This window comes from Leptonotus elevatus, chromosome 10, assembly GCF_054856555.1.
Source record: "Leptonotus elevatus isolate MCC_2025b chromosome 10, RoL_Lele_1.0, whole genome shotgun sequence".
Lineage (NCBI taxonomy): Eukaryota > Metazoa > Chordata > Actinopteri > Syngnathiformes > Syngnathidae > Leptonotus > Leptonotus elevatus.
The window spans coordinates 10,948,134-10,963,152 of NC_141248.1; the positions used below are offsets into that span (position 1 = coordinate 10,948,134).

The 15,019-nt window shown below is 41.5% G+C and overlaps 1 protein-coding gene across 3 annotated transcripts in view; it reads left to right on the top strand.

Moving 5' to 3' along the window:
• kif21b (kinesin family member 21B) overlaps positions 1-15,019 on the top strand; it is a 65,649-nt gene that overhangs the window by 19,786 nt on the left and 30,844 nt on the right. For all 3 annotated transcript variants that reach the window (XM_086086957.1, XM_086086959.1, XM_086086958.1), the window contains exons 2-20: positions 849-1,071; positions 2,943-3,125; positions 4,315-4,464; positions 5,293-5,430; positions 6,216-6,398; positions 6,517-6,632; positions 6,766-6,961; positions 8,292-8,481; positions 8,691-8,754; positions 9,513-9,743; positions 11,074-11,197; positions 11,276-11,408; positions 11,844-12,032; positions 12,116-12,315; positions 12,389-12,496; positions 13,714-14,030; positions 14,113-14,296; positions 14,375-14,578; positions 14,685-14,786. In XM_086086957.1, coding sequence (XP_085943083.1) covers positions 849-1,071; positions 2,943-3,125; positions 4,315-4,464; positions 5,293-5,430; positions 6,216-6,398; positions 6,517-6,632; positions 6,766-6,961; positions 8,292-8,481; positions 8,691-8,754; positions 9,513-9,743; positions 11,074-11,197; positions 11,276-11,408; positions 11,844-12,032; positions 12,116-12,315; positions 12,389-12,496; positions 13,714-14,030; positions 14,113-14,296; positions 14,375-14,578; positions 14,685-14,786 — 3,235 coding nt within the window. The remainder of the gene's footprint in view (positions 1-848; positions 1,072-2,942; positions 3,126-4,314; positions 4,465-5,292; positions 5,431-6,215; positions 6,399-6,516; positions 6,633-6,765; positions 6,962-8,291; positions 8,482-8,690; positions 8,755-9,512; positions 9,744-11,073; positions 11,198-11,275; positions 11,409-11,843; positions 12,033-12,115; positions 12,316-12,388; positions 12,497-13,713; positions 14,031-14,112; positions 14,297-14,374; positions 14,579-14,684; positions 14,787-15,019) is intronic.

Here is a 15,019-nt window from a genome sequence, read left to right on the forward strand (position 1 = left end):
TTTCCTTGGCAGGAAGTTAACATGTATGCACATAAATTGAACTCGCGCTGCTCTTTTCCGATACAAATTAGTTCAAGTGGTCCCTCTTAGGCAAATAGCAGCACAGTGCTGTATCACCATATTGCAGCTGTCTTGTTCATTCTGCCTGCAAAGATGTGAAATTATCCATATTTTAATGACTTTGGCCTCGTTCTGCCAGTGAGCTTGCACTGTTTCAGACTCATCAAATCCAAGATTATTTCACACCTTGGGAAGTCAAACTAAAGAAATGAATTCGAGTGGATTGCCTGTCAAAAGTGCATGGACATTTTAAGTCAGTGATTTAAGGATTGTGCATTAAGAACTTATGAGGATGTCTGATCTTCTCTCCACGAAAACTGGCTAGGTCTTTTTTTGGTACTTCTGCACAATCTTATGACAAAATTGTTCTCTTCATTTAGCATGTTGTGCTTACAGTTATGTCTACGTGTGCTGCATACGCAAGTTGTCAGGAATTTTGCCCCTTATGACCCAATTATAAGCCTGCAAGGTATTTCTGGAAAAAGGCGGAATAACATCACACATGGATTTAAACATACCAAAAATAATCAACACAGACAATGAACAAAAGCAAAATGATTGAAGCAAACATACACTGTATGTTTATAGAACTAGTTTGTATGGCCTTTTGTGCACACCGGAGCTCAAATCCAGCCGGTGAATAACATTTGATTAACATGCTGCATTTAAAACTGCACAGCCAGCAGTTTTTTTTTACATCACAGCCATTGTTTTCAAGTTCCAAGTTTTCATTCAGAGCAACTATTTTAACCACTCGATCTTAATGAATGTTTTCTGTCATCTCTTAGGATACGTCCTCAGATGGCCAAAGAGAAGATTGAAGGTTGCCACGTGTGTACATTGGTCACACCCGGAGAGCCGCAAGTCCTCCTGGGGAAAGACAAGGCCTTCACCTACGACTTTGTTTTCGACATTGACTCGCAACAGCAGAGCATCTACCAAGCGTGTGTGCACAAGCTTATAGAGGGCTGCTTTGAGGGCTATAACGCCACCGTGTTTGCTTATGGCCAGGTATGTTGCCGAGATCTCAGCCTTAGCAAAAGTCCTGTATGGTCCTGTCACAAGTGCAAGGTGTGAACTGTCTCCTGATGCATGTCACTCAGCGATCCCCATTCACATTAGTCAGGAACAAATATCATCAGACAAATATAGCGGTAACAACTGCATTTTTTAAATGATGGTTTTATTGATTAAGGAAAAAAAACTATTCAAAGCTAGCTGGCGTTCTGTGAAAAAGTACTAGGTCCCTTTTTTGAAATCACAAATGAATTCTGGGCTAATCACATTTTATGGAAACTGAGCTCAGACCACACCTAGGTCTGATTACCTCCAGACCTGTTCAAGCAAGAAATCATATCAATAGAACCTGTTTGACAAAACGTAGTCTGCCAAAAGATCACAAAAGCTGCGACAAAATGCCATGACCCAAATAAATTCAAGAAAAGGAGAGAGGATATGGTGAGAGACCTTATACACAAATGGAGAAAACAGTTTTGAACCTTCCAAGGTGTGTCCGGCCTCCCGAAACTGCTTTACTAATTCAGGACCTGGATGACTTGCTGTGATTGAGGGAATTATGAATTCTGCTCTTTAGCAAAATAAAAAATTTTTTTGAGGCAAAATGTTTGGTTTGTGGCCAGTTATGTAAAATGCTTGACTTCAGTTGTTTCTACCTTTTCCACAAGGCCTGGTAGCTTTAAATACTCCCCCCCCCCCTTAATAAATAAAGTCACCATTAAAAATTGGATTTTATATTGACTTGGGTTATCTTTGATATCTTATTGATGACCTTAAGCATTAAAGAGCGTGAAGTGGAAACTATGCAGAAAAACGCATGTTTTAGAAGCAACTACTTTTTCACAGCACAGCTAAGCAAATTGTGCGTGAGAGCAATGTTCTCTTTCAATTCCTTCACTCTAGTCCCACCTGCACTGTCAGTTTGTGATTGGATCACCCAGGATGTGTGTTAATCCAAAAAAGGTTTATGCTTGGGATTATTTGGGTTTTTCGTTTTCTGTTTGTACAGGTGCTGTTTGTTTGTATATCCGTAGTTGTTAAACATACTGTCGGCATTTTGCCGTCTTTCCACTTTAATATGCTTAGCAGAGATTTCAGTGGAAATTTCACACCCTGTAAAACGTTTGTCGATAATGGCCCCAACATAAATTGTATTGTAGTTTAGACCAAAATAATTCATATCCTGGCATGAAATGACACAAAACAGTATCAGTATAAGGATTCATTTGATCCATTTTTACATTTCCCAAAAATACTTCGTCATAAATAGACACTATATCTTTTCTCAGTACATACACATCCAATTAATAATTGATCATGATACTCTAGATGAGTGGTTCTTGAAGTTTTGACATGAAAAAAAAAAGTACTCAGCTCCCCAAATATCACCATAATGACCAACATTAAAATACAACATGGTAGTTGACCTAAATGTAGAAAAATACAACACATGGTTTATTTCCTAAAAATGTTTGATGGCCTTGGCAGCATACAAAAAAACAACAAACATGACAGGGAGGACAGACGGAGAAATAATAGAATTGCAACCTATCAACAATGTTCCTGCTACTGTAGTGAGGGCAGGCGCGGGAGTGCGCTCACACAAATAATCGGGAATGTCGCTGCACTGAAAAACAGCATGCTTTGCATTTATGTACATTGGTTGCACGTTCTAAAAAATATTTTAATCATTTACTACTAATGCAGTAAACTGACGTGTATTATTTTCGAGGCAACGAGGGGAAAATGACATCCATGTACCACATTGTGTTATGTATATTAAAATCCAGGTTATTTTGTAAAGTAAGACTGTCGGTTCTGCTACATTTAGATGATAAATACGGGTTTGACTGTCCTTCATTCAGACGGGTTCTGGGAAGACCTACACCATGGGGACCGGTTTTGATGTGGGTCTGACCCTGCCGGAGCAGGGCATCATCTCACGAGCTGTTCACCAGCTCTTTGAAGGGATCCAGAGCAGGAAGGAGCAAGCCAAAGAAGCCGGCACCCACCCCCCCGAATTTAAAGTCAGCGCCCAGTTTCTTGAGGTACGTGATGCATAGGGAAGTGGATGTACATAGGCTGATGTGTGTGTGTGTGTGTGTGTGTGTGAGCTGGGATGGTTACTGGCCTTATTAACTCTAACCAGATGGGACAAAAGGGGGAAACGAGAGAATCAGACCCCTTTCCACAAACAGGAAGGGACAAGCTGATGACAGATGGGCAGGAGCGTCTTCTGTGCTTTGTCCCAATGAATGTTGGCCATTACGACTGACATTAGTCTTAATCACGGTGGGCTGCAAGATGGATACGAGCAAGGGATGAGTGGGGAAAGAAGGGGGGGGGGGGCATGTGTGCAAGCATTGCGATAAAAAGCCAGCGAAGGTTTCTGCTGGACGTTTTCGCTTCCTCTGAAGGTCCGCGGAAGGGCGGGTGGGTGATTTGATTATGCTTAAAATAATTGCATTAGTCTACTTCTACTCAATAATATGGGTTGGTTGTTGGTCATGTCTGTTTTTGCTGCTGCGCTCTGCTGTTGGTGTCTTCCAATAGCTTCACAGGTCAAAAGGTTATCACTGTTGATGTTAAACACATGTGTGGTGTGTGTGTGTGTGTGTGTGTGTGTGTGTGTGTGTTTGGTAGGTAGTAAGTGGGAAAAGCTGAGCATTCAGTTTACACTGGGTGACCTTTGACCTCATTGGCCTCTCAGTCATCACTCATATGATCCATTAGGGAAATGGATTGTTTAAATGTGTTAAGTTAAGGTTTCTTTTGATAAGGATAATCAGGAAATCTTATGAAATGTTACCGGTAGTTAACTTTCTAGATCACAAAATACAGTGACGAATAGCATATTTTTTTCTACATATAAATGTTTACTCCATGGAGATTTTATTTAATAAGTAAGTATGTGTAGAAAAAGTTTAGGAAATAATTGTAAATAATAATTCTTGTAAAGAAATATGGTCAACAACAATGTTGTCGATTGGCTACATTTTTCAGCTTGGGGAACCTCATGCCATAGAATGTATACACAAAATATTGGCATATTTACACATATTATATTATATGTATTTATTATTTATTTATTTTATTATTGTTCAAAATAGTTATGGATAAACATTCTCTGGTTTTCACTTTCTGTTTTTGATTTATGAAGCTCGAAGGCGATGTCATGTTTTTTTATTTGATCACTTCAGCATTGCTATTGAAATAAAAAAAATATTTTCGTTTTAGCTTTACAATGAAGAGATCCTGGACTTGTTTGATGGTACGAGGGATCCTGATAGTCGGAGTCGCAAGTCCAGCATAAAAATCCACGAGGATGCGAGTGGCAGCATCTACACCACTGGCGTCACTTCCAGACTTGTCCAATCAGAAGAGGAGGTCAGTCCATTGGCACATATATGTACCTGTAAAAACAGTGTCAAATAATTCTGCTTTTGGAATGATTTCAATCCAAGTTTTTATTGATGCTGTCAGAGAGGCATTCGTTTGAATAAATTGTTCGAGTTGCAGTTTGCAGTGTTGTAGTACAGTCCATCATACTGACAGTTGTGTTGCTAAAATTCCTATGACTTAGATTAGCTATGGGAGAGGGGCAACATATTTAAATCAGCACATTATTATGCACACTGTTAAAATGAATACCTCTCACAGTGTCAATCAAAACAGTCATTTAAAAAGGCAGAATTTTTGACGGCTCTTGGAATTGGAATGTTGTTTGATTGTGCATGTGCTCTAAATTTGATCAGTGTGTCTAAGTTGAGGTTGGTTACATTGAGAGTTTAGTGAGCAACTATTACAGGGGGCGGTCTCTCCCAAAAGTCAACAACTGTCTGCTGGTCCGCTGTCAAAAACTACAATGAGGTCGGTCTTAACAAAAGAGACTGCTCCTGCCGTTCAGCTTCACTGATTTTAATTGATTTGGTGGTGAATATTTTTTTTGTCCCTCACTGCCGGTTTGTACATTGACGGTTATCTGTAGCATGAATGGATTTGAAAAGAAAAAAAATCAATGCAATGAGAATATTTTACGTCACACATATAAAATTATAAACAGTCAAAATTTCCCTCTATGTGGACAGAAATCGTTCTTGTGTGCAGGCAATGCAGAGTGACGGAAGAGTTGTAGTGAGGACCAATTGCACTAGGTTGTCTTGTTTTCATTTCAAATGAAAAGTAGTAGCTGTGTCATATTTTGTGTGTGCGCAGCTGCTGCAGTGTCTGAAGCTGGGCGCCCTGTCCCGCACCACTGCCAGCACGCAGATGAACGCTCAGAGCTCACGCTCACACGCCATCTTCACCATCTACCTCTGTCAGATGAGAGTCTGCCAACAGTCGTTACAATTGGTGAGCCCTGCTGCAGGATGAAGGGCTGGGGGGGGGGGGGGGGGGGGATGAATACAAAGACAAAAGACACAGCATGAGAGAGAGATTCATTGGCAGTCGTATCAGAATTTCATCATAATCTGCTTTTATGTACAAATCTCTCGGTAGGCGGAGGAAGGGGGATTAGGATTATTGAGAGGATGGAAAAGGCAGGTAAGGGTAGGAAGGTATAAATATGGTAAAAATCAGATTCCTCTGTTTTGTTACTTAAAGGGGAAGTCAACCTTAAAACATTTCTTGGCAATAATACGATATATGTGACCTCACTAGTCGAAACATGACATTCTGATTGAGATAACATTTGAGGAATATGAGTTATGAAGTAAAACCCAGCCGTTTTTATCCATCTCAGGGGGCGGCCATTTTGCCCCTTGCTGTCGACAGAAGATGACATCACAGTTGCTCAGGGCTCAGGCAACGATCAATCACAGCTCACCTGTTTTCTGAAGCTGAGCTGTGATTGGTTGTTACCTGAGACCTGAGCAACCGTGATGTCATTCTCACTTGACAGAAAGTGGCAAAATGGCCTCCTTCTCACATTGAATAAAAACTGCTTGCTAATAGCATAATACCATGTTGTTGTTGTGAAGTACAATAATAAGAGCATGGCTGTATAAATATCTGATGTATGCCATGTTGCTGCACAAGTCCTTGAAAAATACGTTTTTGTCATCATCATATTCCCATAAACTGTTTTCCTACTTTCTAACGTGCTGTATTTATTTCTCGTCCAACCTCCTTACTAGCCGAATGGAGATGGGGGCACTCAGGGATTAAACGGTGTGGACTCCAGTGCCATCGAGCAACCCGAGTATGAGGCACTGATGGCCAAGTTCCACTTTGTGGACCTGGCTGGTTCGGAGAGGCTCAAACGCACAGGAGCCACCGGAGAGCGAGCCCGCGAGGGAATCTCCATCAATTGTGGACTGGTGAGGCGGAAGCAGACTGCTTTCACTGACCGTGACCGTAAACATGCTTTTGTTTGTTTAATGTTGGCTTGATATAGCATGCATATATTGTGTGTGTGTGTGTGTGTATGTTTTGCAGTTGGCCCTAGGAAATGTCATCAGTGCTTTGGGAGATCAGACCAAGAAAGGGGGACACGTCCCCTACAGAGACTCCAAACTCACTCGCCTGCTACAGGACTCGCTAGGAGGCAACAGGTACATGGCGTTCACCACAGTGTTGTTTTTTCAGGCTAAAGCCAAAACTTCACCTGAACACAAATGTATTATATTGTTGTATGCGCATTGAAAACATCCCCATTATAGCAAAGTATTCAATGATTCTCTCCAGTCGCACTGTGATGATCGCCTGCGTCAGCCCCTCCGACCGTGACTTCATGGAGACGCTGAACACGCTCAAGTATGCCAACCGAGCCCGGAACATCAAGAACAAGGTGGTGGTGAACCAAGACAAGACCAGCCAGCAAATCAGCGCCCTGCGTGCCGAGATAGCCCGCCTCCAGATGGAGTTGATGGAGTATAAGGCGGTGCGTGGTGGAGGCACTGTGACACATTTTGATGAGAATGGTTGATGATAGAAGGGCTGAGATGAGAAAAGTGTTAAGTAAAAGAAAGGAGCCTCAATCTAACTGATGCAATTGTGTGGTAAGGCCCCGATGGAAGTGCAGACAGGCTGGATATAATTGAACAGAAGTATCAAGAATTTCTATATTTACCTTTTATGCAATACGTTTTAGGATGAAGATGAGTGGAAACAAGAGCAAGAGAACAGACTCCACCAAAGCTTCTAGCCCAGGGGTGGCCAAGTTCGATCCTCGAGAGCCCCTATCCAACCTGTTTGCCAGGTTTCTTCCCACTAACACATCTGATTCATGATCAGGATCGTTATCAGGCTTCTGCAAAGCTTGCTGATGAGCTGATCATTAGATTCAGCTGCGCTGAAGGAGGGAGACATGGAAGACAGGCTGGATAGGGGCTCTCGAGGACCGAACTTGGCCACCACTGATCTAGCCTAATGGCTAAAAGGAGCTAATTTGTAGAGTGAGGCCTTTCAAATGTTCAGACTTGACAACAAAAATCCAATCACTTTCCAATTCATTCAAATTGAATCTTATCAAAGTCCACGCACTAATAAATGGAGATTTTTTTTACATTATGTAACGATTATGTACCTATTATCAAATATAAAAAAAAACGTGTTGCTACTTTAACTTTGTTAGACAAACCATTTAAAAACAAACTCACAAGAGTGACAAGTAAACGTCTGTAGAAGAAGTATTTGACATAAAGTAGTCTCCACTTTTTGACCTCTTGCTTGTCCACATACAATGTGATTAAATGAGCTGTCGTGGTGACTCGAGGGTAGTGAATGCGACTTGGCCTGGATGTGGTTATACGGGATCCGATGTGACTGCAAGTAACACGGGCTTCTGCCACCGGACGTAATGATGTTTGCGTGCTGTGACCGGATTAGACAGGGACTCTCTGTTCATAGATTATGCAATCGAGTTTTCTAGTGTTTATCATTCAGAGTTGGACAATGACAACTGGAAGAGCCCTCGACACACCAACCAGCCTTGTCGAGTTTAAATAAGTCACACATTGTTTCAAAACATGTTTTAGCCCAGAATGCACGCATTACAGCGCTGACCTCCGCCAAGGCTGGACAATCCTAATTTGGAGCAGCACCAAATGATGCTGACACATTAGCATGATTTATACTCCTCATATAATTTCTCGTGGCGCATTTGATGATATTTTACAGCACACTAATTGGCCACGGGATACTAGTTGGGAATCTCTCCCCTCAAATACTCGTTGTCTCCTGTCACTCATGTGGACTATCTTGGCATGCAGGGAAAGCGAGTGGCATGCGAGGACGGTTCGGAAGGTTACAGCGACCTCTACCAGGAGAACGCCATGCTCCAAAGAGAGAATGACACACTGCGCCTCAGGGTCAAGGCCATGCAGGAGACCATCGACCACCTCAACACCCGAGTTACACACCTGCTGGCCAATGAGGTCAGCGTGCTGCTCTCCAAGTCAAGTACGTGTGCTCCTTTGGATTTTTCTTCACCTTGAGTTGTTTACTCTTTGTTGTTTTGTTGTTGTTGATGAGGGTCTAACAGACCATCTAAGATTCAGACATGAATGCTATTTTATTTCCTAACTCCTCTTTTCCAATCTTATGTATGTAATCGCACACATTTTTTGTATTTGCTTCCATCTGACTCAAGTCTCTTATTTGGCCTCTAGGTGAGGGCAGCCAGGAGATTGGGGCTCTAATTCAGAACTACATTCGAGAAGTTGAAGAACTCAGGTAAGAGCTTTTCATGCTAAGTGCAGTTGTCATTCTTTTACACCACTATATCAAAACCTTGCTGAGAGTTGAAACTTGCAGGGCTGCTCGAGATCATGGCCACAACTTCAAAATATGGAAATGTGTTCCAATTATTAGCTAAATTGTTAAAACGGTCATCAATATGTTTCTACGATGCAGGGTAGTCACATACCACTGCAAAAAATGAAATTGGAATAATTAACATTCTTCAATTAATATGTACTTCTCTTCGATTGTCAATCAAAACCGAGCATTTGTTAAGGCGGAACCTTTGAGATCTGGTGAGTCTAATTTATGGCCAGCATCGTGCATATCAGTAAAACTTTTGGGAAAGGCTCAATAATTGATAAACTGTTGGAAGTTGTATAAGGTGAAAGATTGATGTCAGATAATAAATTATGCACTAATAATATGTTTGCTGGCGATATGTATTATGCATTACATGAAAATAAAGGGGTTCTTAATTTTTGGTTCTTCAAAAAGTAAATGTAAAAAGGACTTTCCGGTCACTGCCTTAGCAGCACAAAAAACAACAACCTCGTAATGTTTATAGAATAATGTTGTAATATGACAGCAACGTTGTAAAATTTTACATTTGCATTTCTGTGGGGATTCATTTTTCTTGTAACACTCCAACTTTATTTGCTGAACTTTCAAATTAACCTCTAGTCAGTCCTAATAACCACGAATTTCTTCAAACCAAACATCAGAAGACATCACCTGTCTTTCTTACACAGATCCAAGCTGCTGGAGAGCGAGGCCATGAATGAATCATTGCGACGTCAAGCTGCTCGGCCCCCCTCTCGCGGTCCCTTCAATTCCACCTGTCTGAGCCCCGCCCCTGGTCACCCCCCTGGCTCCTCCCCTGTAACCATGTCCATGGAGGCCGAAATGACAGACGTGTTGCGCAGAGCCAAGCTGGACATCGAGAGGCTGAAGAAGAAGGAGAGGAGGCAGAGGAGGATGAGGTGAGGAGATAATCGCCTCATATTCATCCCGTTTTACATAACTCCCATGAAACTCTGCCCTTCCCATTGCTTATCTACTTAAGAGGTGCATTAAAGGTCATTTAGGAAGGCGTTCCCTGAATGGAATTGGGATGCAGCCAGGAGTAAAACTGGCTTTGGCTCAGAATGGTCTCAGTCAGCTGGCCACTGGGTTGTGAGAGAGTAAAGTGCACAGTCCAAAAGGCGAATTGGGACTTAATGGGATGTAGATGGAAGTAGATGGGAATTTTTAAGATGGGGCGTTTGATAAGATGCATGGTTGTAAAACTCAGAGGGGAGGGTAAAAATGGTCATAAAATCTACAGTGCTAAAAGCAAAAGTGATGAGACTAAAAAAAGACTTTGCTAATGAGTCTGGTTTTTATGTTGAGCACATTACTTGGGAACTTTTTCAAAGCACTAATGGAGAGGATTACAGTATGCTCAAAACTGATCGATCTATATCATAGGGATGTTCGATACCACTTTTTTTCTTTTTAGATCAATGCCAGTACGAGTACTCAACTCATGAGTAGTCACCGATACCACTATTACATAACCCCCCCAAAAAAGACTGATAACTTTAAAAAATATATATATATATCATAAATAACATTTTTTTTAATGCAGGAAATTAATGGCAATTCTCTATTCTTTTAATTTCTAGTTCCTATAAAATGGCCACATAAGGGTGGCCCATCGCGAGTACCGATACATTAAAATAAGGCTGATAACGGCACCGATACGTGGTATCGAGACTCACCCGTCCCTGCTATTTTATATTACACTGTTTGCCTTTATCAGCATTTGACTACTGGTCAGGAAATGAAAGATCAATTAATCCATTCATATAGTGTCTATATTATTGTCTATATTATAGACAAAACAACATTCCCACCTTTGTAGTCTGGACAATTAAAAGTTTAATTGGCCTGAAATGTTTTCGGAATGTGGGAGGAAACTGAATATGCTGAGAGAACCTACCCGAGCATGGGGAGAACATGCAACCTTCATACTGGAAGGCCGGACCCCAGCTTTGGACCTCCAAATTCAAAACTGTGAGGCAGATGTGTAAACCAGATGGATCACCATGCTGGCCTCATCAATTAATCCATTAAGTGTGTGTTTTTTTAAAAACATTCTTATATTCTGTTAATTTTAACGGCAGAATATACAAAGTATAATGTGATCATCCTGCATATTGACTAGTGACCTATCCATGGTTTATGTATCCTCTGGCTCAAAGTCTGCTGGGATCGGGTCTAGCTCATCCACACCTAACCTTTTATTTTTATTTTTTTAACTTTCTCTAGTCCAGAGTTGGAGAAAGGTTTGAAAAAACGCGTTAAGCTACACAACCACGAGAATGGCGACAATGGGCAAAATGGACAAAACGGACTTAACGGAGAGATCGATTCGGATGACAATCACGCCGAGGTAAAACTTAAAAGTGACCTGATGATTAATAACTGGGACCAAAAGAAGAATGCCTAATATCGTGATCTTCGTGGACAGGACATCATGTTTACAGTGCAGGAAGAAAGTGGTTGCGATGAAGAGGAGGATGAGGAGGAAGGAAGGGAGGAAGATGACGAGTTTGACAGCGATGAGAGCCTGGTGGACTCAGACTCAGACTCCGATGAGAAAGGTGTGCTTCTTTATGGTTGTCGGCACTTGGTTTTTTAGAATAGTTTTGTTTTAAACAACAACAAAGCAATTGGGGGAATGTCCTCTGTTTTTTTTTTTTTGTTTTATGGACACATCTATCAATGCACTCAACTTGTTTATAAAGCACATTTCTTGCACAAGGAAAAGTGTGCAAATAATCACACTGGTCCTCAAATGGGCTTGGGGTTGCCATCAAACAACAAATATTTAAAACCATTTTTAATTCATTTGACTAAGGTCCCTCAAAGGGAAGTTCAACTTACACACTTGCTACATATTTTGTGTTGCACACCATACACATAGAACCAAACCACTGGCATACAGGCATGCAAGAATTCAGAATCTTTTCCAAGGTATGTTTCTTATTTGATTCCCTGTCCACGTTTCCCTCTGACATTTGCCCTCCGACTGTCAGCCAACTTCCAGGCCGACCTTGCCGATTTGACCTGTGAGATCGAAATCAAACAGAAGTTAATAGACGAGCTGGAGAACAGCCAGCGTAGGTTGCTGATGCTGAAGCTCCAGTACGAGGAGAAGCTCATTCTGCTGCAGAACAAGATCCGAGACACCCAGCTGGAGCGGGACCGTGTGCTTCAGAACCTCAGTGAGTCCACTCACTGACAAACTTTTTCCCCTCGCACTTATAGAAGTGACGTACGGCATTAATGTTACTACATGGCTCCACAGTGTCCATGGAGAACTACACGGAGGAGACGGCTAACCGGATCAAGCAGGAGTACGAGAAACGTCTTAAGGAGATGAACCGAGACCTTTTGAAGCTCCAAGCTGCACAGAAGGAACACGCGCGTCTCCTTAAAAACCAGGGCAGGTACGAACGGGAGCTGAAGAAACTCCAAGCGGAAGTTAATGAGATGAAGAAAGCCAAGGTATGAGACCAAGTGAGACCACAGATTGGAGAGACAAAGCCGGGTGCCTTCTCACCTGTGGGTCTACTTTTAGGTGGCCGTGATGAAGCAGATGAAGGAGGAGCAGCAGAGGAGGAGGCTGGTGGAGGCTAAGAGGACGCGGGAAATCGCCCAGCTCAAGAAGGAGCAGCGAAGACAAGAGGTTAGACAACGACCGTACAGTTAGTTGGGCTAGGCCGGTGGTCTGCAACCTGCGGCTCTGGAGCCACATGTGGCTCTTTAGTCCCTCTCCTGTGGAAATAATAGAAATTAATATATATATATTTTGACATGTTTTAGATAAAAATATTATTTAAATGAATTAATGATTTAGATTAAAAATAATAATAATTAATATTCCAAAAATGTCAGTCCAAATTTGTTAGATGTCAGAAAAAGGGACGTGAGGTAGATGAAAAAGTTAAAGACAAAACAAAAAACTAAACGTGTCTAAAAAGTGACCATAAAAAGGAAAAGGAGAAGCACAATTTTTTTATTTAATGTACACAAAATTGCCTTAAAAGTCAGAAAATGTGTTTTTAAAAAGGCAGAAAAGAAAATATAACCATAAAATGTCCAAAAAACACAGAAGAAAAGCAGAAAATTACCATAAAACGTCTTTGGAATTGCAAAAAAAGAGGCAGAAAATTCTTCTTCTTTTTTTAAAGGCAGAAAAGAAAACATTCAAAAAGTAACTATAGAATGTCCAAAAACAAAAGAAATCCCTAAAATGACCATAAAATGTCCACAAAATTGCCAAAAATATCAGAAAATTTATAGCAAAATGGAAGAAACAAATGGCAAAAAATAGCCATAAAATGACCAAGAAAGGAAGAAGAGAGTCAGAAAATGACCATAAAATCTTCATAAAATTTCCAAGAATATCCAAAATTTGAAAAAAGTATAAATGTCTAAAAATGTAAAACTAAGCCTGAAAAATTACGCACGCACACACACATACACACACACACACAATAAAAGAATGGAAGACGAAAGGTAGAAGAAAATCAATCTCAACGTATTAGATGCTGCATATTTTCTGTTATTGTGCAGCTCTAATTAGCTCTTGGGCCTACATTACACTAACACTAATACACTGTTTCGTTCATCAAAATGTTCAAATGTTTTGTGGCTCTAGACAAGATTTTTTTGTTATTTCTTTGGCCTGAAATGGCTCTTTTGACAGTAAAGGTTGCTGACCCCTGGGCTAGGCGATATGGACACATTTCAAATAGTGATATTCATGCCAGATATCGCTAATCGTTTCATTCAAGTACTTTCTTGCTCATTTGTAATCCACTTTTGCAAATGTAAACTCATCATTTGTCATATGTTAACTTTCAAGTACTCAAAACCCTCCTCTCTGTTCCTGCTCATCAGTTTCAAATCAGAGCGTTGGAGTCCCAGAAGCGCCAACAGGAGCTGGTCCTGCGCAGGAAAACGCAGGAAGTGACCGCCCTACGCAGGATGGCCAAGCCCATGTCAGACCGCGTAGCCGGTCGCGTGGCCCGCTGGAACCAGACCCCGGCGGTTACCGACTCTGGCGCAGAGTTGTCCGCCAGCACCACGGCAAGCAGCTCCGAACCTGAGAGTGGGAAGACCGTGAGCGGATTAGTGCGGCAGTGGAACAACAAAAACAATGGGTATGGATACCTGGGAGAAAGTGAAGGCAGCTTGGTTGGAACGCGGGTCGTTGGGTAAGATGGCCTCACTTATGTGCTTGACATGCACTGTGTATGCGGTGTCTTCATCTTTCACACCTCTCTTACCTCCTCACAGGAGCAGGAAGAAGCTGCAGCGCAAAGCAGCGGGCGTTGGCAACACCGCTGTAGCGGGCCGAGCTGTAACTTTCTCAAAGTCGGCCCGTCAGAAGTGGCAAACTCTGGAGCGTCGTATTATGGACATCGTCATGCAGAGAATGACCATTGCCAATGTAGAAGCTGACATGGATCGACTCATCAAGGTTGGGGAGGCACAGATTTTTTTATACGACGTTTAGTTTTTCCAGATATAAACTCATCTTTTTTCATTTTCGAGTCAGAAACGAGAGGATCTGGCAGCACAGCAGGAGGCGCTCTCACACAAGAGAGCGGTACTAATGGCGGATGGCGAGGGTCCAGAAGCAGAGGACAGACTGCTTTTGGAGATTAGTGAGGATATCGAGGTTCTCAACGCTAACATCGATTACATAAATGACAGTCTGTCCGACTGCCAGGCCACTATTGTGCAGATAGAGGAGACAAAGGTATGCACACAAGTAGACACATAAAGATAAAAACATACACACACCTTCTGTACTGTTTGCAAAAAAAACAACTTAACAACTCCACTGATTCCTAATTCTGTTACAGGATGAGTTGGACTCAGTGGATACTTCAGTGGTAATCAGCTCATGTTCTCTGGCTGAAGCACGCCACCTGCTGGACCATTTTCTCAAGGCCTCCATAGACAAGGTGAATCGATATTAAGACCAACTCAATGATTTGAGAATTGATAGATTTACTAAATAGATTATGGTCTGTCTGTTTTCTCTTCCTAATTTTAATCAATAATGTTCATGTCCCTGAATTTTGAAAATATGCTTATGTCTTAAATATACTGTATTTTATCAAAAACAAAAAACTCACAACTTCCATATTCAGTGAAATTGCAGTCTGAAAATGTGGTTCTAATCTACATATGTTAT